This window comes from Excalfactoria chinensis, chromosome 8 (genome assembly GCF_039878825.1).
Source record: "Excalfactoria chinensis isolate bCotChi1 chromosome 8, bCotChi1.hap2, whole genome shotgun sequence".
NCBI lineage: Eukaryota > Metazoa > Chordata > Aves > Galliformes > Phasianidae > Excalfactoria > Excalfactoria chinensis.
The window spans coordinates 7,330,163-7,356,370 of record NC_092832.1 but is presented as its reverse complement, the minus strand read 5'-3'; the positions used below and the strand labels follow the sequence as shown (position 1 = coordinate 7,356,370).

The following is a 26,208-nucleotide window of genomic DNA, read 5'->3' as shown; positions in this document are numbered from 1 at the left end:
GCTTTTTTTTTTTTTTTTTTTTAAATAAATTTAATTTACAAAATCTTTTCAAATAAAAAGTAACACACACACACACACGAGAGTGACGAAAACGTTGCCTCATCTTGGTTTATCTGTCGGGAGTTGTAAAGGTAAAAAGACACGCAGAGCGCCGTGTTTCCACAGTGTGTTCCTATTACTGCTCAAAGCGACAAGGCAGAAACCAAAACAGAGCAAGCACCACGGCAAGAAGCCCTGTGAAGCGAGCAATGTTAAGACAAAAGAAGTTTACTTTCCCAAAACAAACGCTATCACACGTTGGACTGAGTACCCCTACGTTCACAGTACACTTCCTAACTTCTCCTTACAGCAAAGAATTTTTCTCCTATAAAAGACAACTTGAAAGACTTCCATCTAAAATACCAATCTATACAGAGCACATTTAAAACACAGTATTTTCCATTTACCAGTGACAAAATATTGAGTTTCTTTCACCTTGTTGTTTCCATACAAATGGACTAACATTTTAACATAAGCAAAACTGGGGGAGGATTAAAAACTGAGTGTCATTTAATGCTTCAAATCCCTTTATACCAAACCATTTCTTACCAACTACGCAGAGGATCGCAATGGGCTTAACACAGCGACTGCCCTGCACCATGTTCTGCAAGTTTCTTTGATGCATATGATGAACAACCAAATCACTGTGAGATGAAGCTAAATAAAACGATTACAGGTGACAGTGCACTAATGCGTAATGATAAATGTACTTTGTGCAAAGAGGAATCTTGTTGTGTGCTCAACACAGGGAAAAAAAACCAACAGATTTCTTGCCGTTGTTTTCGAGGGGAAGAAAAAACAAATCATCAGCAATAACCTCAGAATTCAGTCTTTGTGCGAGTTTCTACACTGATATAATTATTATCATCTTTTAATTGAAGAGTCATTCCTCAGCGTTCTGAATCGTCTTTTGTGTTTATTACTATGAAAATAAGGTTAGCTCTTTAATGACGGCAAGTCCATCTTTTGTGACAGCGTTTTGGCCAGACACATCTTTAAAAATAGCTACCTGAATAGTAATCTGGACTGAAATAGCACTGTACGTCAACCACAGCCTCACAGGAGGTGTGTCACCACCATTACAATTACTGACGTTCAGAATAAAAACAAGCCATGACAACCATGCCTCTGCAGGAAAAGTGTCAGTGCTCAAGGAGTAAATTCCAATATAAATAAATAAAACTGAATAGAAAAAAAAAAAAAACAAACAACAAAACTATTTAAGGAAAGGACAGTAATCCAGTCAACAGCTAGAAGTTACTAAATTTGTGTAGCAAAACCCACAGACTGAGTGCAGTAAGTTCTCAGAACTACACAGAAGTTTGGAACACCAATGTGGAGTCCAACACTTCTCTGCACAGCTCAGCAAGTGGAAAAGACCAACATCTTGCAATGTGCCACTCGTCACTCTTCAGACATTTTGAGAGACCTGCTTCTTCCTTCTTTGGCAACTAACAGTCAACTGAGTCAATTACTGCCAGATAAACACAGCTTGTATTGTAAGAACACTCTACATCTTACTAGGATATGATTAAGAGTACACACACCTTTAAAATGGAGGTACCAGGCACCTTAGGAGTTCTGACCCATACAGCTGTGAGGTTCAGAGTTCTGTCCTTCCAACTCCAGAACTCTCACAAGGAACCATCTGCCACTGGAGATCAGCTACTTCCACCCACCAAATGAAGTACCAGTCCATGAAAATTTACATAGCTTATACATGAATAGATGTAAAGCCGTAAGAGTTACAGCTGATGATATGAAAAATAAAAACTATGTATCCAGCACGTATGCTTTCCTATTTATTTTTTGCTGTCGACTGGCAATGATCAGCCTGACCAGCAGGTTAAAACATTCACTAGCCTGATTATCTGCAGACAAAAGAACATCAAAGAACTAGTATATCACCTTTTTTTCCCAGGAATGACTAGTATTGCTGGTCATCCAAACAATGAATATAGAGCTCATTTTTTCCTGAAAGTCCTTTTTATAGTCTGTTCCTTGTTGGGCATCCAGAAACACGAAGCCCTTCTGAAGATATTGACCTTAACTCGTTCTGAATAATCAACTGATGATAGAAAGAGCCATTATTCAGAATACATGTAAAAGGCACAATCACAAACAAACAAAAAAACAATTAAAAGGACATTATCAAGTAAATGTGCTCTAAATTCTCTCCTAGTGTTATTACTACAGTGCCTTGCAAAAGAACTGAACTTCAAAATAAAACAAATTAGTCACCAACTAATTTTAAGTCATCGTTTCATCGAAATCATACAATACCTACTTCTATTGTAGGCCAGAAGGGACAAGAAATAATCAACTGTTAGGCTCCTTATTCTGAGAAATGCACTGACCCCACTGATGTCAGCTTACTTTTAATCGTACAGTTACAAATGATGGAACTCACGTTTCACATCACATGGTAACATGACATGTACATGTAAACTTGAAAACTACAGATAAAACAGCAGTTTCCAAGTCATGGAGTGTAAAGACGACAAATGGTTTGTTTATAAAAGGAGATAAAGATGGAGTTAGAAAGCAGGAAGGTTAGTACTTGATAGTGTCCTTTCAGAAGGCGGCATTCAAAGGCCTCATTATTGCTGTATATTTGCTTGTATTCAGCTTCTTACCAGATATATTTACAGCATGTCAGTCTGAACATTCCCAGAGCTCAGCTCTAAATTTTACTTTAGAGATACAAACATAGAACAGTTAAACATACGTAGTCCTGTTTCAAAAACTGAACTCTTTAAAATTTAGGACTTTTATTGTGCTTCTTTGGCTAAGTCCTATTTAAATATCAGAAACACTTAAAATACTACAACTCTGCCACTACTTAACAGCTAACAGAAATCTTTGGTGTGTTAAGAATCCAATAGGGCACAAGCTTCAAAGTATGAACATTCAGGCAGCTCTGGCCCCTCTCCTGCAAACTGCTCGACACTGAAGTAAATGGGAACTAAAAAAACCCCAAGATCTCACACCAAAGAATTTAAATGGGATTTGAAAGGTTCAGTGTTTACAGTTTACAGAACAGGGATGATAAAAGAGCTTCTCAACACAGATTAGTTGTGTTTAGGTCACTGGAAAAATCCAACAGTTACAATAATACATATAGATCCAGCTTCCCACCTTAAAGATACTTTAATATAATAATTTAATAATAGTAGATTACTGGGGAGACTGGGGAAAATTTTGCCTTAGGCTGTAATTCTTGTGAGCAATAACAAAGGTTATAAAATGATATCGGATATCTTCTTTGGCATAATTACCACAGTACAAACAAAGAAGAAAAACTTAAATTAGGCTTCAAATAGAAAGCTTAAAGTCCTTAAATTATACTAGATTTCATGGTAAATCACGCTAGACTTTATAGTCCAAAATAGTTACGCTTTTTTAAACCTTACTTCCACTAAAGAAAAAGCTAAAAATAACCGAAGACACGGATACTCTCTAGAGCTTGACTTTGCGTTATAAACAGCACAAGACAGTGATTATTTCTTTTCTACCAAAACCAGCTGAGTGCTGTCCTGCAAATACCTGCCTTCGAATTTCCTCATCACAGGTAATTGGAAAGTGAACATGCTAAGGGGGGTCCTGGTACAACTGACGCTCTAACAAGGTTAAACCACGCCAATTCTTTATGACGCTCTATAGGCTACATGACATTGCTTTCAAATTTAAGAGTGTGGGGCACACTTTAGGAAACAAACATGACTAAAAAAAGCAAACTAAAATTGTATAGGGCTAACAGCAGAAAATTAGACAACAGTACTGTCTAAATCTTCACACATATTTCAATATTAAGATCAAGGAAAAAGTAAGAGACCAAATGCAGGTAGCATAATTATACTTCTGGTGTTCTTTACAGTTCCCTGTCTTGCGTTCGTGAAATATCTAAATCCCTTTTGAGAATTATCTAGCTCCCTCCATCACCCTGGCTCCAGAGTCTTTAGAAATTTAAAACCTCTCCAAAGATGCCTGAGGATTCAATTTTAATTTACACGTGAAACATAATTTGAAGTTTGTGTTTTGTATTACTGCCTACGCTTACCATTCCTAATGAATTCGATACAGTCCTTTTTCTTCCAGTATGCTTTCTATTACACTTATAACTTTAACTCGGTGAGATGCTGAAAGGCAAAAAAAATATTAAATTAATAGGCAGATACATAATTACATTATCTCGGCAACTACCCTTAAAAGATATTTCAGAGCATAATTTTTTAAAAGACCATCTATAATATTTTATAAACTCTTAAAATCACAAGAAACACTCTCTGTGTACATCAGTGTGCCTAAATGTTCAAATATCATGTAAACAAACCTGTTTTTCCAAAAACTATGCAGAAGACTCATGAGTCCAAATAAAATATAAAATATAAATCTTAATTGCCATATCAGCCTCTTCCTGTTGGCTAATGGCTTTGTACATTAGGTGGAATGTTATGCTCTGATCACGAATGTTCATCGTTTGAAATGTTCTGTACAGTAGGAGCCGTATCCAGCCCCAGTAAAGTTCCAAGATATGACTGGTCTCTAGGATCCAACATTTGCTCAGGTCTTACAGGATGAACAATATTTGCAGGCTGTGGAGTAAGAGTATATTTCTCTAGAAACGACAGATCTGCCGCACGTTGATAATCCGCTTGCTCATGCTGCGGAGGAAGAATGCCATGTGACTGAGTAGTATGCTGTACTAGATCAGCTTGAGGATCAGGCATCTGAACCGGTACCAGAGTCACCGGCACACACACTTCTGTAGATACATTCTGCAACAAACTCTTGGCTTCCGACTGATATGCTTTGGACTGTTCCACGTACTGCTTAGCCTCAGTTTGATAAACTTTGTCATCGGAAGTGTATGGTACTGGTAAGGAGACTAGTTTTTCCTCCGAAGAAGATGTCAGTGCCTCCTCTGCAGCCTTTGTTCCGTGAACATGATCAATATGGTATTTCAGCTTGTCTTTTCGTTTAAACGTTGCATTGCAGTGTTGGCAATTAAACGGTCGAGCATCTGAATGAATAACCATGTGCTTTGTTAATGTCTTCTTAATTCTAAAAGACTGATTACAGATTTGACATTTGTATGGTTTCTCACCTATAAAGAAGTAAAGAAAAGACATAAAGGCAATCGATTCTGAGTAACTCTACCTTATGCTTAAATAGACGAACTGTGCATAGCATAGGAACCCAGCATAAAATTAGAGTACTGCAAACAAAGAGCATGCACTCAGCAACAATTCAGGAATCAAGGGAGTCTCTGAAAGTTTAGAAATTATAATGGCAAACCCTTCTCCCAGAATTTGGGATTTCTGTCACAAAAACAGTCTGAATATAAAGCAAACTAAAAAAGAAACAAAACAAAACACCTCTCTTTCAACAGTTGTAGCACCATTATTGAATAAGCTTAGTTTATACTTTGCATTTTGAAAGGACGATGACTTTCTTTGAAGACACAAACCCTTCCAAATGAGTTTCAAATCCTCATTCGGATTACCAGTTGTAATACAGCATTCTCTGTACCCCTAAACCGATTAAGCAGTCTGGATGTGGAGACATACCACAAACCTATGCTGAGGATTCCCAACATTTCAAATTACACACATTCAGAAAGCAGTATTCAGAAAGATCCAACATACATGATGAGGAATAAGTCTGGCAGCATCCTGCTACTCCTACTCCTTAACAATTATAATAAATTCAGTAATACCATCATTTTTGAAATACAAAAGTAAGTTCTTACGTATTTTTGTTTTTACCTGAATGTGTCCTAAAATGCATTTCCAAACTTGATTTTCCTTTAAAAACCTTCTTACAGACTTCACATTGGTGAAACGTTGCTTTATATCTTTAAAGAAAAAAATGTATTTTACATTAGATATCTAATATCTCTTAGTTGTTTTGGAAAGAACTATGTGCACAATCCCTTCTGAAGTCTTTAACTGCAAAATAGAAGAAAATCCAGGTTTCCAAAATTCCTCACTTATAGCCATATTTTCCATCACCTGCTTAGCAATAAAGCCAATTACTTCTTCCAAACTATAACTCATATTCTCAGCTGGGATTGACAACTAGCATTCAAGGAGCAAAGACTACTAAAACTTTTTTTCTTTTTCCCAAATATGCCATTCAGTAACATTTTTGACTAATACCCACTCAAAGCTCTCATTCCAGTACAATTACGCCATAAATCAATTATTAGGAAAGGTTTAGACTACAGGCTACCAAGAAAAGCAAAAAAAGACCAAAAAACTCCCAGCAAAAGCAAAGCTTAAAGGGAAAGGACAAATCACTGTGCTTCCAACATAGACAAGTTAATAATGGCTTCCGCACAATGTTGAGTAAAAACAGTTGAAATACATTATTTGAAAAACAAATAATTTCAGTTTATTTGAACATCTCTGAAAAGCTCATTTTTGGAACTCAAAGGACAAAGGTAATGGGCATAACATAGATAACTACAGTTCTCCGTGAACATGCAAGTCTTAACAAAACCAGTTACGTTACAGATGTGTTCATGCAGTTATTAAAATTGCCAACACTTACTTCTGCCAAACCTTTTCTCCTAGATGAACACTTTTATAATGAACAGTGAGGTGATCTCTACGGCCGAAACATTTTCCACATTCTTCACACTGATGTGCTTTTTCACCTTTAAAGGCAAAATTCAATACATTTTGGTTAAAGCTTCTGGAACTTACTAACTGTCCAAGAGTCATAATCATAACAAATAAGACTAGATCCACATCAAGCTCTTCCATTCCTCGATTTTCATACCAAAGGATTACCTGTTATCAAAGAACAAAGTTCAACAAGTAGGGTATTTCTATCAGAGCAAAGGTTTTTACCATTTCTTGTTCATGAGTATAGCTGACCTTATCCTCATTCCTACATACAAATTCCTTTTCATGGGTTAAGGCACAATTCAGACCCTCACTGTACAAGAGGTACAAACGAATGGCTAGCAATCTACTCTCTTCTTTACAACTGGAAACGTAGTATAGCCTCTGAATTACTGAACATAAAAGAGAAGCTTATTTAAACATACCATTTAATTTCAGCTGCTGATTTTTACAACTTAGAATTGCTTCCCAGCATTTATCTTATGATCCTGATTTACATAGTTACCTTTTTCTTTTATTCTGCTGCTTAAAAGAATCTTGATTCTTTTTAGTCATCTTGAGATCTTCCAAATAGTGGCAGAATGTTTCTTCTCATGTAAGTAGGAGTGTGGACAGTCAAAGAATGTAACTTTCTAGAGGGGGAAAAAGCAAATAGAGTAGAAAAGAGGATTTTTTTTTTTTTCTGTACTCGAGTTTTCAAAGAAGATTTCTTTATTTTATAGCAGACATTATGATTCGGAACACTAAAAAAGAAGCTGTCCTTCAAGGTAAAGGCTCAGGAAGCTTGGACTCTGATCACTTTCATATTTTCATGCTGCCTCTGAAGCATTTTGCCCAGTAGAAGGCCATGTTCCCTTCGGACTCTATTTTAAGGAAGTCCCTAGTAAACCTTTTCTCTACATATACCTTTTGTAACCTTTCCACATTCAGTGCAATTAGGAGATGCTTTTATTTTTATTTCTTCCTTCCTAGATAATCTCTATCTGGCTGTTCTCACCACCACTTTCCTTTATTCCTTGTTCTCCACGACAGAGAACTTCAGAAACACCTCTTTGATGTTTTCACATTAAAGTGATCAGTGAACAAACTACGATAGAGACTGTGACAGCTTCTTCTTTGTTGTGGTATTAAAGTTTCACAAAATTGCTATTAAAAAAAAGAAATCTGAACTCATTAAAAAAATCCTCCTTTTACACTTTTGCTTTTTCTTAATATTGTAGTTTAAAGCAATTCGCTGTTACATGTTTTTGACTGTCCCTTGGCTTTCTAGGTTAACATGGAGGAAACATTCAGCATATAAACTCTGAGAACATGTAAGCTTAGCCCTACTGAAGCAGACCTTTAGAGTACTTGGTCAAAACCATCACACAGATATACAGCAAGGAAAACCCGTAGTATGTTTATTTGAAAATAGCTGTTTCTGAGACGATCTTCAAAGAACATGCCTACCTGAGTGTATTTTCTTGTGCTTTGTCAGATGGTCATGCCGAATAAATGTTTTCCCACATTCTTCACATTCATATCTCTTGTCATCATGGTGCACTCTTAGATGAAGCCTGTATTACAATGGAGACAAATTTACTTTCGCGTCCCTGTTCAATATTAGCAAATTTATAGTCATATGGCCACCAAACACAGCTTTGTTAGTATAATCTGTACTGCTACTTCAATGCAGAATTATCAGCAAATTCCTTTTCTTAAAGCTTCTCGCAAATATCAGGAAGTAACAGTTGAAATATTCTTAATGACTATGAAAAAGCAACAGAGGACAGAGCTCAACTCTCACATCCAAAATCTTGTAGTCCTCCACTTAATTTCTATCTGATTAACACAGATTCAAGTGTTTTCCCCAGTGCACAAAACTCAACTTCAATGCAAAATTCACACGGGATTCTGTGCTGAAACCGCTATTATTAAAAATAATTTTAAAAAATGAATGATTTCTCACATAGCATTAAAACATTCAAATTTTAAGCATGATTAAAGCATCTGCTAACACTCTCAGTTAGTATACATCAAAACACAGTATAAAGTATAACGCTGACAAGGTGAATAAATCACCAAATGAGACTCTTCAGCACTGTATCTAATAAAAACCTGTACCTGTAAGAGCTTCCGTGACGAAAACTCTGCCCACAAATACTGCAAAGATGAGGCTTCTCTCCACTGTGGATTCTCAGATGCTCTTTCAAAGTCGTTCTATTTTAAAAAGGCAGTAGAATTCAATTTTAAGCAATGTCACTGCCACTTCGAAGTAAAATACATCATCATTCCCTCAGTTAAATTCTGATAGATCACGACATATCCAAATAACTGTCTCAATGTATGCAAACACACATGCATATATCCAAAGGTAGTAACCCAAACAGCTGAGTGTGGACACAGTATCATCAAAGAAACAAAACATCATCCCAACATACGCCTGGACAACATTCTTTGAAGAAAACATCAATTTTGACAGTGTCTTGTATGTAATACGTCACTATGTTTCTCTAAGCTTTTTTATCAAAACGGAAGGACAGGTAGATCATGGAAGTCTATTAACTTAATTCTTCACAGAGCTTGTTTAAATGTATAGAGCTGCTTTGTCTATGTAGATAAGTATGTACATTTGCAAGTTGTTTTTTTTTTTTTTACTATTGCCTTTGCAAAATGCAAAAACTCAAAGTGCATGCCGGTAGTAATCCTTCTTAAGCAAAGGAATTGGAAAATAAAAATCAGTGTATACAGAACTGGTATGTGTATGAACCAAATAAGAAAGAAAATTCTTCAATCTATTACCAGTTCCTGTTAAAAATGCTATTAGTGAAGAATATTCTAGATTTTACACAAAAGTAGTTATATCTAATTAAAGCAGTAATTTTTCCATATTAACTGCATTGCATAACTTAAATGAAACGTGAAATGTATAAATATAGATTGACTTGTTTTTTAAAAACAAACTCTCGCAGTTCAAACTGAACTTCATAGAATTGTAAGACTGTCTTTTACTGTTTGTTCACTCTTTCATTACCACATTACAATGTTTTAACATACACCCTACTGATTAAACTGCTAGATAACACACCATCACAGTGATCTGTCAGGGACAAATCATCTTGTAATTACTCCAGGCAACTTTATCAGACATTGAGATAAGAAAAGAAATCAAGAAAACAGGATCCAATAAAGACCAACCCAGACCTTTTCAGTAGATATTCCCAATGAAAAATTCACTAAAATCTTTTCCATTGACACAAAGCTTGTTATATTCAAATAAAAAAAAAAAAAATTAGCTGACTGCTTTCAGAACCCAAGTCAGTCACTATTTGGAAACCTTTGAAGATGATTTCCTTTCACAGAACACTGCACTGATTAATACCTGCACTGAAGCACTGATAACAACTAATGAAGACTTACATTTTTGAATTCATAAAGAATTCATGCCTGGAATAGAAATGTGCGTTTAATTTCAACAGTTTCCTAGTGGAAACGAGGCACTGAGGGACTGCTCTGCATTTAGAAGTTTATGGTATTTGCTACTATCTGCTACTCATACATAGGAACAAAAAATGCATTTATTAGTCAACATTTGGAACTTCAATTTTTCTAACGGCCAAATTAACAACATTCTTCTCCATTCAGAGAAACAGCAGCAAAGGCTTTACAGTTTATTACTCCATTAAACTGTTTGCAGAAGTCCAATTCCTTCTCAGCCACTCTCACCGGTGTTCATCATCTTCCTCTCTTCATCAGTGCATTTACCAAGACAGAAAACTCTTTCCCAAACAAAGACGTTCTGGCAAATGCAGGATCCCTAACTGATGTTGGTGAGAGGCAAGACATCTCTAGTAATACTCTGCTTCATAATTACATTATGCACAGTTGTTACTGGTCACCAGTAAATTATGTGTTACCTGTGCCTCTTACACTAAGTTTTTACATACTAGCCCCCTGACGTGGTTTCCTTCACATTAGAAAGTCAAAGCTAGAAGTTATGCTAAGTGTTTCTGTGATGCTGAAGTTCAAACAGTTATGCACTTCCTTACCGTTCCCTAACAGATTTCCCACAGATGAAACAAGTCCATTTTCTCTTTCCTCCATGGGTACATTCTATGTGGCGTTTCAGATTTCCTGTATCATTAAACTGTCGCCCACAAATGTCACAGGGAAAAGGCCCTGCAGGTAAACATACACACATCGTATTATTATCAGTTAAACCAAACAAGATACACACATTAGTGACTTATTAAAACCCTGATCAATTTACAAAACAAAGAAAAAAATTCTTCTAATAAATGACTGATGTTTAGTACAGCCAGTATTGTTTAATTAAACTTCCTTGAACTTCCCCTTTGTTCCTAATACCGGCTATTTTGGCAAGTATCATGACTGTAAAGCAAAAATTAGAATTATTAGTCAAAATATTCAAGCCACTTTATCTGTTTCAAAACCTAAATTCCCATTGCTATCACCAATCTATTCCCTACTTCATAACTGGTGTAAATATATGGCAGTAAGAAGAAGGTCCCTGGAGAACTTCAGGGAGAATCTGAATCAACAGCTGAGAACCAACACACACAGAACACTTTTAAAACACAAAAGTAAACTTACTTCTCCCCCAAATAGATATGACATAGATATGATATAATGTCTCAAAAGGACAGCTGAACAGAAAGATGAAAAAATAAAATCCAAAAGAGAAGGAATACAGGGGAAAAGAAAAAGGGGGGGTGGATGAGTTAGAAACCAAACCAATCAGGACATACAATGGTGGAGGAAGTTTTACTTTAAATCTATTGTTTACATGTCAGAAGGAGGTTTCTATACCGAGATGGAATTTTTCTTGATGTTTCAGTCTTGCAAATCGGGATTTAAAGTGCTCTTCGCAGTAGGTACACTTAAATGGTTTATCCTGAGAGTGAAGGATCATATGCTCTTCTAAATGAGGTCTGCGAGTGAAGGACTTCTTGCAAATCTAAAACGATAATATATATTGTCAAAAATACTTCTGCTATCATCAGATTTTTTTACCTTAATTATCAACTTGAACATTTTACTCCACCTGCTCTCTGCAGAGAAAAACCTGGGTCTACATAAATCCCAATCTATTATGCTATGCAAACTAGGACATAGATCAAATGAAATCAAACTAACATACTTGCATCTTGTAAACAGCCACACACTCCATTCTCCCCTCTTTCTACCAACTCTGATGTTTAGCAGACTCTCTTCCTGAAAAGAAATCAACCTAACTAAAAAAATAAATAAATAAATAAATAAAGCAAACAGTTTTGGTTTGTTTTCAGACAGTAAAACACACACCTCTGTGTGCCTTCTCCTATCACCTTCTACCCTTGTAAAAAGTTGATTTCCCTCGTTTTTATGATCCCCTTGTAAATACTGGAAGGCAGCAACGAGACCTCCTCACAGCATTCTCTTCTCCGGGCTGAACAAACCCAGCACCCTCAGCCTGTCTTTGCAGGAGAGGTGCTTCAGCCCTCTGATCATCTCCATGGCCCTCCTCTGAACAATCTCCAACATCTCCACATCTTTGCTGTACTGGAGGCCCTGGACCTCGACATGGTACTCCAGATGGGGTCTCATGAGGGCAGAGCAGCGTCAGGCAGTCATCTCCCTGTACATAGCTGTACGATTAATTCCTGCTCCTAAAATGTTTCTTATTTAGTAGCAAATGGAATCTGCAGTATGTTCATACAACGTAACTTCATCTGGAAGAGAACACCCTCAGGCAGCCATGCAATACCTCCAACCATGCTGCAGTCACCTGCAGAATGAACACTACTGATCCCTACAGTTGATATTTTCCAACTTTCTCCTGTACGTTTCTAAGCCAAAGTTCATAAACAAAGCGAGACTAGTAATTATATCAAGTTACAGCACCTAGTATTAGACGTATAGATGCTTACAGCAGTTTGCTAAACAAAACAGCTGTCTTGACCAAAAATAAATGCATACTGATTGCCTTAAAACCAGAAAACCAAATTTAAAACGTTAAAAGTTTATCTGGCAGCAGATGGAGAACGAATGGAAATTCTGCACTTTTCTTTCTACAGTAGACATAATTCCACACCAAGACTTATACAGAAAATGATGGAAAGTGTTCTATGATTCTAAATCTACAGATAGATGTCATACAAATTTACAGCTCTGTTGACATGCATGTGCACTTAAATGAGAAAACATCTCATGCTTAACGTACACTTTCAAGGCCTTCCCATAACATATACTTTAAGGTCAGTGCTTGAAGCGTGTAATTAACAGATGAACAAATGCTTCCTTGTTTAAGTATTCATAACTCTCAAGTTTAATCATCTGCAAATTGATGTACTTCAATAAAAGTAATAGCTAACCACATGAAAAAAAAAGGGCCCTTCAAACTATTTTAGAATTCAGCTTGGTGAGTTCTGAACACAGAGAAGAAAATCCAGCCTCTAAATTCTCACATAAAGAAATAACTTATACTTATAAAGCTGGTTGAACATTCAGAGAAACATATACCTTATTTTCGCTTCAGCATTCAGGTCACAAAACAGCTTAGTATCGATAAGAAAAAACAGAACTACTGAAGTACTACTTACATCGCATTTCCAACCTTCACTCTTGGTCTTTTTAATAGAAAGAAATTCCTGCACATTCTCTGGATGAAACCTGGGGAAGGACAGCAGCAGAAAGCATTCTTAACTTTCTAAGACAAAAATCACCCAAACACTCAATATCAATTTCTATACTCTGTGTGCCATAAAAGTCGACCGAACAGCAGAACAGGACACTCATAATTAAGCAGTTCTAAAGACAGAAGTAACTGGAAAACAGTGTTGACTACAGACTCCATTAGAACTTTGTATGACAACTGGTGACACAAAGGACAGCTTAAATTACAACACTACATGGATAACAACAAAGAAAGAGAAAAAGTGATGCATAAATATTAATACCTCGTACAAAGACTTGTCACAAACAATTTATTAACCTCAAAGAATCCAGAGGGAAACTGTTTATCCATTTATTATCACCAGCAGTATGGTATCAACATACAAAACCAACGGCCTTTCATCCTTCCTTCAACTTAAAAACTTACAAAGACTTGTGTTCTGACTGACTCTAATAGCTAATCTGAGCACTCTAATATAAAAACCTATGGCACTGTAACAGTTACACAACTGCTGCAGAATTGCTATTTAGTCAGTTCTTGTGCACTCCACATGGCAAGTCAGTTTAACATTGCTAATCCCCAGGGCCTTTGAAAAGATACTTACAACCAATTATATAAATAGAGCCAAAAAATCAATCCCTGATAAACATGAGTCAAATTAGCTCATACTTGCCTCTTCACGTGCTTTGCTAACGTCTTCTTGCTTGCATGCAGCTTATTGCAGTAGGGACATTTGTGTTCCTTTTTATGAAAGTCTGTATCACTCGAGTGCTTCTTTCTGTGCACCGTCAGGTTGGACTTTGTTGAATAGCGCTGATGACATATATCACACTCAAAAGGCTTCTCACCCGTGTGCACACGCGTATGGCTCTCATATTTGCCTACATAACAGCAGAAACAAATATTTATTAGCATGAATACAATGCCTACAGGAGACGTTTGAGGTTTCTCAATTCTAAAATAATTCAGCCAAGGTCTAGGTACCTTCCACACACGTCTACAGAGTTCTATTGGTTTACACCACTGAAAGATGCACAATGATCACTTATGCATTTCATGCAAGGTTCCTCCATACACTTCCATCACAGCTATTTGTAAAATTGAGAGTAAAAATACAGTTGCTCCGTATTACTGTTAAACACGTGCAAGAGTTTTGAATCCCATCTGTTCTACCCTACAGCCTACTCAGCTCTCCAAGCACCGGATGTACTGAGTACTTCACAGGCCATTTATTCCTGCATAATAGCTTTTCAATATTTAAAGAAAGGTGTCATATTAAATAATTTTCCTTATTTCCTTGAATTTTAAGAGGTGGCATTTAAAGTACAGGTTAAGAGCTGACATTCTAATACAGAACAGCTATTATTACGTAACTTGGGATTTGGGAAATTAATTTCACCTCATTTGCAGTATCCCCATCTACAAAATGTGGATAGCACTAAAGATAAGACTGTAAGCTCAACTAACCAAAGTACTTTTAAAATGACAAGTTGTAGAGGAAAGTCAGAATAATTCACAAGTATATTTTTTATGTTATAGTCAATTAAAAAACAAAACAGATAAGGAAAACAAAGGAGTTCTAAAAGTCGTGTTAAACAACTTTTTGAACAAGAGCAAGCTAAACACACTGCTCTACATAGGAACTAACACACACCATAAACCTCTTGTTGTATAAACTCCCAAAACGATGAAAGAAACAATGCAGCTACTATAAGAAAAACGTCCCAATGCTATGAGGAATGGTTTCTATCCCACTTACTGTGACCTAAAGGGTGTCACCTAGACATTCTGATCTTCACCCTCTGTGAAACGGCTCCCTTTATCTCCCACACAATTGTCACCACAGCATGGAATAAAGGAAGAGCGCTACCCAACTTGCTCTTTCTTACCTATCCGATCAAACTTCTTGTCACACTTGGGACACTGCAGCAGTTTTTTGTTACTGCTTTGAATGATGACCGGAGCTAAGCCTTCAGGAATACTTCCCACCGAATCAGCCACCTCGGAACCCTCCTCAGTATCGTGTTCTTTTTCGCTTGGCTCTTCGGTGTCTGAATCCTCCCCCGACATTTCTTCCTCCTGTCCTTCTTCATCAGCATTGCATTCACTTCCGCTGTCTTCAAACTCACTTCTATCGGATGTTTCCTTGTCAGAGCTGACTTTTTCCAGATTGCTGTCAGACGCATCATCACTTTCGCTATCACTATCATCAAATTTAACCGGACACTTACGGTTTCTTGTGGACCGTCGAGTGGAGAAGCCTGCTTTCTCAACCATTTTTAGCCCATGTTTTCTCTCCAGTGAAAGGGACCTGTGGGCTTTAGCCAAGTGATTCTCTAAAGACTTTTTGTAACAGAAACTTCGGCCACAGAAAGTGCACTGATGACTATTCAACAGTTTACCAGTCAGCTCAGTTAGCGTTTCTACTGGCGTTGGCGTGTCAGTCACCACATCGGACTGTATGCTAGAAACACTTTCATTGTTCAGTAACTTCACTGCATCTATAATATCTAAAAACTTCGCCGCTTCCAGCACCAGCGGAATTTCATTTTTATACACGAAGAACTCGGAGGTGTACAGAAACTCCAACAAATGCTGAAAGACAGAATGAGTTACATGATCTAACGTGACGACGTCAGTGCTCGGATTTTTGCTTAAACAGGCGTGAAAATAACTACTCCCAACAGCCACAACGACTTTGTGAGCACTAAATTCTTTTCCTTCTACGATTATGAGTAAATCACAAAATGAGGGACGCTTCTGCCTATCGTCATTCAGGTACTTCAGCAGATTTTTGTTGTACTGTAAGGAGCTTAGGAGCTTCCTTTGTTCCGACGAGGGTGAAAGCTCTGGGGCAGATTCAAGCTGATCTGCGGGAGCTATTTCTGCAGACTTGGAGACAATTTCCTGGGCACAGTCTACTACAAGAATCTGATCCGAAGCAACTTTCTCATGGCCAAGGTGAACCTTTTCGTTTACATTTGCTGCGAGCCGTCTCCTTTTCTTCATTGCAGAAGCACAACTTTAAAACCAGGAGCTTCATAGGTGACTGACGAAGAATTCCTGTGGAGACTTGCTTCCGCCCCAGACCTCCTTGAGAAAATACCTAACAGCAATTTCATAATCTGCAAAAGAATTACGACAACAACAGCACTTAGCTCTGCCAGAACTCTCCTCGGATCCACGCTTTCCGCATTGCACTCAGCTCTAAAAGCACTTGAAGCGCTTACGGCACTCGGACAGCCCCGTCCCATTCCAGGCCGCCACACCGCACTGCTCCGAGCGCGCCGCTGCAGCCTATTATTAGAAGTACGAGACGACGCGGCCAGCTCTGCTGCCCTCGCAGACACATATAGCCCATGAAATACTGCGCGACGGCAGCAAGCTATTCTTACTGCACCGAGCGCGCTATTCTTATTACAGCCCCGCACGGAGGTCAGCCCCCACCGCTCTCCCGCCGGGCGCGGCCCTGTCCCCGCGCCTGTCACCGCCAACGCCAGGCCGCTCCCCGCCTTACTCGGCCCCGCCCGGCCCGCCGCCTTTGTTCCCCTCCGGCAAACCCACCGCGGAGCCCCGAGCCGCTCCGAGGGTCGTCGCCCGAAGGACGGCGACGGAGCCCTTACGGCACCGCGTTCTGGAGCGAAGAGGGCGCCTCGGGCCCGCCCCCGTCACCGGCTTGCGCCCACCCCGCCGAGCGAGACACAAAATGGCCGCGCCCTCCCTCGCCCTCGGGCGCGTCCCTCCCGCGTTACGCGGCCTTACACACCGGCGCGGCGCCGGGCGCTCCGTGTCCCCGCTCGGCCGCTGAACGCCGCTGCTCCCGCACAGCCCCGCCACCGCTTCCACCGCTTCCGGGTCCCGGCGCAGCGCGCAGCCGCGCTCCCTGCGCCAGCGGGCAGGAGGCAGCGACGCCGTCGCTCCCGAGCATGCGCCGATGCCAGCTACTGCGCGGCGCCCCCCGCCGGCCGGGCTGCGGTGCGCGGAGCTGGCTGTGCCGGCTCGGAGGGCAGCTGCGGGAGCGGTGACATTTCAAACAGCTGCGCCAACAGCGGAGGCCCGGCGTTCAAATACCGAGAAAAAGCGAGCGGCATTCTGCCCCGACATCCTACTCCGGCATTCCGCCCCGACAGCTGCCCGGCGCAGCTTGATTCTTCCACGCTACAAATAGCTTTTCTCTGTCACGTCATTTAACGGCTACAGCGCTTCCTACGCCCTCGGCGCTCCTTCGCGGCTCTCCCGGACCACAAGCAGCGGGCAGCGCCGCTAACCGTGAGGGAGGCGGGGGCGCGGGATCCGAACCTGCGGCCCGGCAGCTGTCCCGCTCCGCAGCAGCTGCACATCAGCCGTGGGTGCCACGCAAGAGCTGCTTGTTTTCTTCCCATAAAAATAGCGGAAATTCTCCAAGTATTCGTCACCCCGTGGCTGTCGTTGCTCAACACCCGCTAGGGTCCTAATAGGAATTCCTCTATAGCTAAAACGGTACAGGCAAAGTGTGACTGTATGAACCCTTTTTATTCCAATACCTATTCGTGCTGAATCTTCTTGCTATGCAACATAATATTCACACAGACGAAAAGGCTGGCTTTTATGTTAAAGAAAAAAAAAAACAGCGTCAAAGAAAATGCACTTGCTCATGTCTGTGAGGCTGTGATTTGCAAATACATGCCTAGATTTTTCCAAGAAAATAGTATTTTAATCACAAATATTCTTACAATATTGGTAGCTTTGTGCAAGAGAGTTTGATGTTAGAAGATGAAATTTCACCTTGAACTACCTGTTCTTCAGCTGAGAATCTTCATTTCTAACGTACAAGACTATGACAGAGACTTGAATCAAGTACAGTTTAAACAAGCATAAAGACAATCATCTCTGATTTTAAGCATGCAGCTGCGAGCTTTAAGATCTAGCTAAGTAATTCCTATTTATCTCCAACATATTCTATAACAGCTGTCTGCTGCAGTTATAAATCTAGCAGCATAAACATTCTAAACTGCCGCCTTCACTTTGGCTGTGACGTTTAGCGAAGGCAAGTGCCTGTTTCACTAGGAATTTTAGACCTACTTTGCTGTGGGTTCACTTTCTATGACACTGCTGAAACATGACCCAGACTGTCAGTCACACTTTTTGTATCCCAGATGTCTTCTCTCCCTTCCTTTCATCAGTAATGTGTGGGCTACGGGAAACCCACAAAACCTATATTTCCTCTACTCTGATTTTTTTTTGTATTTTATTGACAGCCACCACATACACACAAGTGTTTCAAATTAATCTTGAAGTGAAAGGCTTATAAGACTGTCTAGAGACTCCAACATTTTTTCTAGCCAATAGTGCTGAATAAAGCTGGAACAGTTGCCAAGACATTCTTTCAAGTAGGCCATGAAATGACCACCCTGATCTCTCAATTCAGGTCTCTGTGGGGCACTGATCAACTGGAGGCTTGTCATACATACTGTTAGAGGTGTTTGGCGTGCAAATCCAGTTGATCAGGCTTCTCCTCATCTCCCCTTCAAAGAGCAACAACTATAATGTGTAGAGAAGGAGGTCAGATTTGCTTTCTACTCTATCAGCCTGCCTCACTCCATCCAAGGAGCCGAATCAGAGAAGGGCAGAACAGTACAACTGCTTGGACCTTCTCCAGATTCTGCTGAGGAGGGAGACTTCACTCTCAAGTGTGTTATCAAGAGTATGGATTTAATAGCAACAGTCTTGGCTTTTGCTGTCTTTTTCTTTCTTTTTTTTCTGAGGGGTCAATGGACATGGCAGAAAGATATTCTAGACCCCACCTAGCAGGTTTCCTCCTGGAACTCTGATCCAGCACAGACCTTAGGTAAAACTATTATGGAGAAGGAACAGGCAGAATAAGGCAGAAGCTTAAAGTCTGTACTGAAATGTTTCTCAGCAATAGGCTTGTTCTCAGTTTCGGTCTAGAGCTCTGCTTTGGAAGAATAGTAGTTGTATACATCAATGCATGACTAGGACTCATTGTCATCATAGCTCCACTGCTGTTTGCATTTAAGATTTGCACGAGGAACTATGAAACTGAGAAAACCTAAAGTCAGCCCGCTGGAAAATTAAGCAACCAATGGATTCAAAGTCTACAGGAAGATTTACGGATGTGTTGCATTCCATTTGCACTTTGAAAATACACCAGCCATAGAAGCCTTAAGATAGAGAGAACTCACTTGTGTATGCGCTTGTGGCACTGCCGTCTTTTCCTGTTCCACCAGCTCCTCTGGTGCCTGACAGCCTACAGGAAGGGAGAAGAGTTGGAGAAAAGCTGAATGAGAGAAAATCACAGCAGAAGAAATACCTGGTATTACCCTCTGCTGATGTAAAAAAATCAAGCATTGCTACAAAATCGCTGTGATTTAAAGCTGTGCTCCCCATTCTGAAGCTGTGCAAAGCAGCAAGGATTTATGTCAATTGATGTTTTAACCCATGCTTTCAAAAGAACAAATTAAAGCTTCTGTGAAGATACATCGCTAGCATCAAAGACTTATTTTCCTATGATCAAGGCAAGAACCAGGGGGAAATGTAACAATTCTTAGTAGTTCAGATAGCATATGTGACCATCTGAAGTAAAACCAGACCAGCTTTGGGTATATGACCTCAGGAAGAGTTAACATGCCCCAAATTATCTTTATTTTTCTGGTCTTATCAGCTGGATTAATGGAAGGTATTGCCTCTCCCTATAAACCTTGCTTTGTTTATAGCCTTGGACTGTCACAGCTGCAACAGTACTATCAAATTTCCAGTAAAACAAGCAATACCAGGCTTCACTCTACAGAAATAACCTTGGCTCAAAATTTCTTGCATCATGAAAAACTATGTGGTAAACAGCTTGAAATATTTTCTGCATGTCTTACATTGCTGTGTTTCTGTTGTCCTGCACAACGAAGGACCTGTGAGTGCTACAGGAGTGCCTTGTGTGCTGAGGCCCTGATACAGTGCAAGAATTTCAATAATGAAGGGAAGCAGAGAGCTGTTGTCACTGTCACTTTTTTCAGTCAGCCAGAAACCAATTATCCCTAGTTGACAGGCCCAATTAAATCACTGGGTAGGAGAAAGTGCTGGGTAATTGGAGCATTTGTGGTGGTGGTGTTTGTAGGGCCATAGAGTAAGAGTCAGAGCCTTTCTGGTCTCTGTCTCTCTATGCTGTCCATAGACTTTGTTTTTCACCTAAGAAAAGCAGTTGTTTTTCTTTAAAAATTGGTTATCTTTCAATATATATTCTCTCTTATTGTGGAAACCTGAAGGTCAGACTAGCTCTTGAGGTTTACAGAGAACATGAAGTATAGGAATTTTGCCATGAAAAGCCTCATGTAAAGACCTTGTACTGATTTACACTTAGGATCCTAGGCCTTTTATCTAGTACACTTGCAAAGATATGTGGAGTTTCCAACTCTTATGTTACTTCAGAACATGAGGGCATATTTAACATAGAATTAGACTGATGCACCGAGGGATTAAATATTTTACCGTAAGGATTCAGCAGAGCTGAACAAATGAGGCACTGAGTGTGCCAAGGCCAGTTCTTGTTCAGGTTACTACTGAGTCGTGGCCCACCAGGGGTCTCAGGAGTGCATTGCTTGTGACAGCAAAAGGAAAGGATACAGAACTAGTTCGTTTTGAATAACCAAGTTTAGAATAAGATTAAATTAACCCTGTCTTTAATGCTTTAAGCAGTCCATCTATGAAAATGCTAAGTTTCATGTCAGCTTAACGCCCCATGTCTGTTATCCAGCATAGCTTGTTCAGGGTGTGTAGGAACACATGCAGTTTACTTATGCCTGGACACAAACTACTTGCTGAGTTACATATAAAATAGTAATCCTTCTTTCCACAAAGCAGCTCTTTGACATGCCTCTCCATGATATCAGAACAGAATTCCTTTACAAGCTCCAAAAGGACCTTTGCTATACAAGTAACACAGCACCTGTTGTGCAGTAAGAGACAACTTGTGGCTGCGTGGTCTGGATGTGACAGATGCTTTGTGGTATTTGGACCATTCAGTCACACAGTTGCACCACACTTGCATTGCCTGGCAGAAAACAGAATCTGGGGCAAAATAACGAGAAGGACGGCAGTGGTATTTTGTTAGAAGCGTAGCACACGAACCTGACAAATTACCAACAGCATTTAAGCCTTTGTGTCCCCTGATAATGTCCAATATGTAATTACAAGGACAGCTAGAAGTAAAATGCAGCCAGACAGGCCTATCGGCTCAGTGCTCACTGGGGCATTTCAGAGCCCTTCTTGTTTCCTTTGTGTTGAGCCCTCACATGGTTACAGTTGTCAGGCAATCCAGATCCATCTCTGTTATAGAAGCAAGGTGTTTCAAGGTGTAGAAAGAGATTACAGTGCTATTCTGTACCCTCCATAATCATGATCCATATAATTTTTCGATGTTCTTTATATTGAATCATAAAGCTGAGGGTATGTATAATTTACAACACATTTTTTTCCTCCCAAGAGACATCCAGTTCTAAAAACCGAAGAATGTTTTAGGGTTATATGAGTGTTGTTCATTCACCCGAGCCCAACTTACATAAGCTATGATGCACTCCCAGTGCACTTACAGTCAGGATGAAAGGTTGCTGCTAGAAAGCTTATGTCTTGTATTACCTTGCTCATTATGATTTAAATATATATATATATATATTTTAAAAAATCACATGATGAATGCATTGCATTTGTTACTGAAGCATCACTGTGGTATAAGTGAGGGCCCAAAGCAAGGCAAACCTGCTTTCAGTCAAAAAATGAGTAGTTAACATATGCATTGTGCAAGCAAGCAGTATAGAAGAAAAATATTTTAACTAAAAAGAACTGGAAATACAGAATTAATCCTGAAAATATTTCCCATTAGAAGTGGTTTGGATTAGTTGAAAGGTTTGATTGGAGGAATCTTAACTTATTTTACTTGCGCATTGGGGGAAAAAAAAAAGAGCCAAAGTATTTTTCCAGGCAAATTTAAATAGAAGACCATTAAAACAAACAAACAAAACCCACCTCTCCCATCTAAAAGGCTCCAAAAATCACTCATCAGCTCTGCTTCGAAGACTGTACTGTTGAGAGAGATGACCATCTGTGTTCATACTCTTGCTCAGGTTTTGGAAAACAATTCCCATTTACAGTAGCATGCAGACCAAACTAATTGTTCTTACTTTTGTGCAGAAATGTGGGTGGACATATTTTACTTCCCATCAGTAGAGAACCTGTGAGATCTGCACCAATTTTGTCCAGGTACAAAAGTTTTAATTCTATCCCATTTTGACTTACAAGTGCAACAGCTACTTTCAGAACCAGCGGGACTTCTGAAATCTAGCAGGATGTGGTCCTAAACAAATGCCAGATCGTTACAGAATCTGTTACAGAACCATGTTAATCGGTCACAAATGGTGCAGTCTATCAGACTACTGGTCTCCACAGCTACTAATAAACAACGTGTACATTAAGTTCTGCATGCATGGCCCTCAGAAAGTTAATTCCATATCTTAATGAGTTAGCCAGCTGTGATGATCATATCAAAATGAAATTCAGAGTCATAATGTACTTTGAGATACTGATTTCTCACCTTAAATTAGTACTGAAGTCTGACTTGAATGGCATTGGTCAGGGTTCACATGACTCATTTGACTCCTTCTTCAGTGGTCAGATTCTGCCACAGACTGCTTCACTCATTCTGATTAATCCTATTTAAGAAGAGAGCTATACAGTCTGTGTCTCTAGACTACAGTTCATTTCTACTCTTGAGCAACATTCAGGACAACATCTTCAGAAGAGCTCAGCACCTACCATTCTTTAAACATGTGAATTGTTCCTGGAGGTTAGCTGAGGACCTGAGGCAAAAGTCTTCAAAAGTCCTGTGGGGAGAAGACTGAGTTCCACAGAGCAGTGTTTGGTGAACATAGCTGCTAAAGTCATGGATGCTAAGACAAAAAGAAATCGCTCAGCAGCTATTGGTGCACAAAAAACCATAGTATTGTAACAAAACAGCTGTATTGGAGGAAGTTACTAATAAAAATACCTTTTTGTTTTTGTTTTTTTTTAAACCAAAAGAAATCTTGATACCTAAAACAAGATAAAGTTCAGCATGTGCAAAGTTATTGGCATATCCTCCCTTCTCCCCAGGAAATTTAAGATGCAGTTAAGGGACTGAAGTTAGCAGCAAACTGCCTGGTGATGTAAGGGGGGCTCTGGATACTACCAAAACATAGATAAGTTGTAATTTATATACTTATATATATATTATATATATATAGCTTATATACTTAAAACTTGTAACACTCTTTGCCCCATCACATCCAACACAATACTCAGAGGTCCAGCTGTGCCATTTACATCCAGTGGATGTTTTCCTTTGACTGGCATAGGAACAGGGTGACATCATATCACCTATATGTATGTCCTCGTCACTGAAGTCAATGTCACTCTTAGTGAATGAAATAGGTGTGAAATATTCTAAATCAACACAAGTTTAGAAGCCAGAACATTTCGTTTTTACCTTGTGAACAATATAATCCAAACTGACAGTCTTTCAGAATGTAGTTTGGTACAGAAGTGCAGCCTATGAGAAGTGCATTGTCATTAAGATGAATGCTGTCTTAACCAATACTTACTAGGAACTTGATATCCCTTTGGGGCACTTACTACTACCTACTGTTACTACAATATTATCCAATGCTTTAGCACAGAGGCCAAGATTTTCAAGAGGAATTTAATACTTGCCAAGACCCATGCTGAGACACTTCAGAGATGCCTGCAGGGAAGTTTTGCTTTGCACTTTCTGGAAGTCACATCCTTCAACTGGTAACCTGTAAATTAAAGAGCCTCAAATCGTCAGGTGTTTTTCAAAGCCCTGTTGCAAAGAGGCAATACAATAACTGAATGGAAAAAAAAAAGGGAAAAACTGACATTAGAGATTGGGAGTAATTAAGAATCTTCCCTATTTTCCTGTTAGAACTGTTTCTGTTTGATGAGTACTGAGTTCTGCACTTCCATTGCCAATTGCAGTGCCTGCAAATCGCAGAAGTCAACATATCTATTCTGCTAGAGTGAAAAGCACAGAGGTAAGATATAAATTTGCAGCCTGTTTAGCACTTAACAGATCAGTGCTGTTGTAAAAACACCATTTGCTTCATTTTACATACTCTTGTAACCTTGGGGCTCACAGGAAGATTGACTGACGAACTTTCTGATTAGATGGTCCATTAGCAGTAAGACACAGAATACTAATTGCAGATTTTCATCTGCATTGACAAGGCCTGACCTTGCATTCAGCTGCCAGTGGAACTGCTTCCCTGGTGGCATCAGCCACACACTATACAATAAATAGATGTTATTTGGTAAATTTCATCAAAGATGGTGGTAAGCGAATCACACGCTACACAGCTCTGCAAGTCCCAGGGGGATCTTGCAGTCCTTTACAGAACTGTTTGTTTTGGCTTAGTGTAAAATACTCAGGAGGGGTTCGGTATGTAAACAAACAAACCAACCCAAACAAAGCAGCTTAAAGTCCCTTGATTTGAACAGCAGTACCTGGACTAGTGGCTGACCCAGACATGTACCGGCTGCCAGCAACCACAGCTTGTAGTTCTGTGGTTGAATACAGTGTTAGAGCAGTAGCGGGATCATTGCTCCCACCATTTCTGTCACATCCCAAACAAGATTTATCTGAGTGAATTGGCTTGACAATTCTGTAATCTCTGGTTCATTCATGTTCTAAGATAAAAGGTAGAAATCCCAGATTACTTTGCTGGAAAATGGCTTTGTGGAAAACAGAAGAGCAATAAAGTGCTCATAACATCAAAATGGATATTGTGCTTAAGGAAGCAAAAGGCAAGGCAGAGATTGCAAAATAATTTTGCAATGTAAAATACAACCCTTTAGTTTCAGCAAACCATTTATAATCTGCAGATTGCTGAAACAGAAAGCCTATGCTCTGTCTGGGTAGTCTGGTTGGATGTGTTCTGCTCAGGCCAAGGAAGAGCAGAGGGGGGTAAAGAATAATGCAAAGGGGATAAAGAATAATGGTACATGCTAATAACAAAGAAAATGAAGCTCAAAGATAATATTCACAGACTAACCTGAGTTAAATGTAATTAGAAATAACTTATCTGTGGAAAAGCATCTGTGGCCAAAGAAATTTCCTAATGTATCTTAAAGACAGTAAACTTTGAACTTAAGAACAGCAATCTAAACATAATGTAAGCTTTGCTTATTAAAGGTGGTACCAATACCATGAACAGGAAGATGGCCTGGTCAGATCCGTTGTTCTAACAGGCTCCATATATAATGCTACTTCTTTTCTCTTAAAAATGTGTGGCTTAAAATTAATCTGTCATAACGTACCTTAGACAGAGCTATAGTCCTACAGATCAGATTCTGCTCATTTTTCTCATACAAGCCTCAAAGCATCTTTCATATGTTTATCTGAATTCAACAGGACAGCTTGAATGTGAGAACCAGTGTAGGCTGAGAAGTCTGCTAGTGGTTTGAAGGCCCGAGGGACATCACAACCGAGTGATTTCATGCCCTCATGTTTCATAGGTTTTTCAGAAAGTGAAATTCTACCAACGGTGAACAGCAACACAGAACTGCGATGAAATTTGGCAAGTACTTAACAGATGATAAAAACAAGGAGCATGGCTGAATACTAGCAAATAAACCAAAGACTCTAGTAGAATAAACAAACAAACAATCAAAAAACAACGGCAAGTCTATTATAAAGCAGAAGTTCAGGTGAATCAGCCACAAGTGCCTACATTCAAGGGAATTTTTACATTTTATATGGAATATTTACCTTCACTAGTCCTGTTCACTTTAGAGCTTAGATTAAAAAATACTGTGGCATTTTGCAGGTTAGAAAAGATTAACTGC

At 39.3% G+C, this 26,208-nt stretch overlaps 2 protein-coding genes across 3 annotated transcripts in view; both read right to left on the bottom strand.

Moving 5' to 3' along the window:
* ASPM (assembly factor for spindle microtubules) overlaps positions 1–640 on the bottom strand; it is a 29,216-nt gene extending 28,576 nt beyond the window's left edge. The window contains exon 1 of the mRNA XM_072343360.1: positions 589–640. Coding sequence (XP_072199461.1) covers positions 589–640 — 52 coding nt within the window. The remainder of the gene's footprint in view (positions 1–588) is intronic.
* ZBTB41 (zinc finger and BTB domain containing 41) lies at positions 25–22,365 on the bottom strand. Of its 2 annotated transcripts, XM_072343543.1 has the most exons (12): positions 22,339–22,365; positions 19,509–19,573; positions 15,216–16,451; positions 14,000–14,207; positions 13,253–13,322; positions 11,481–11,628; positions 10,700–10,829; positions 8,775–8,870; positions 8,121–8,227; positions 6,595–6,700; positions 5,808–5,896; positions 25–5,146 (listed from the first exon to the last, which is right to left on the bottom strand). In XM_072343543.1, exons 3-12 carry the CDS (start codon positions 16,333–16,335, stop codon positions 4,503–4,505), a joined length of 2,718 nt encoding a protein of 905 aa, XP_072199644.1. In that variant the 5' UTR covers positions 16,336–16,451; positions 19,509–19,573; positions 22,339–22,365; the 3' UTR covers positions 25–4,502. The 2 variants fall into 2 exon arrangements, with proteins under 2 accessions (XP_072199644.1, XP_072199643.1); XM_072343542.1 differs by lacking the exons at positions 19,509–19,573; positions 22,339–22,365 and adding an exon at positions 17,093–17,221.
* Positions 22,366–26,208: the final 3,843 nt, after the last annotated feature.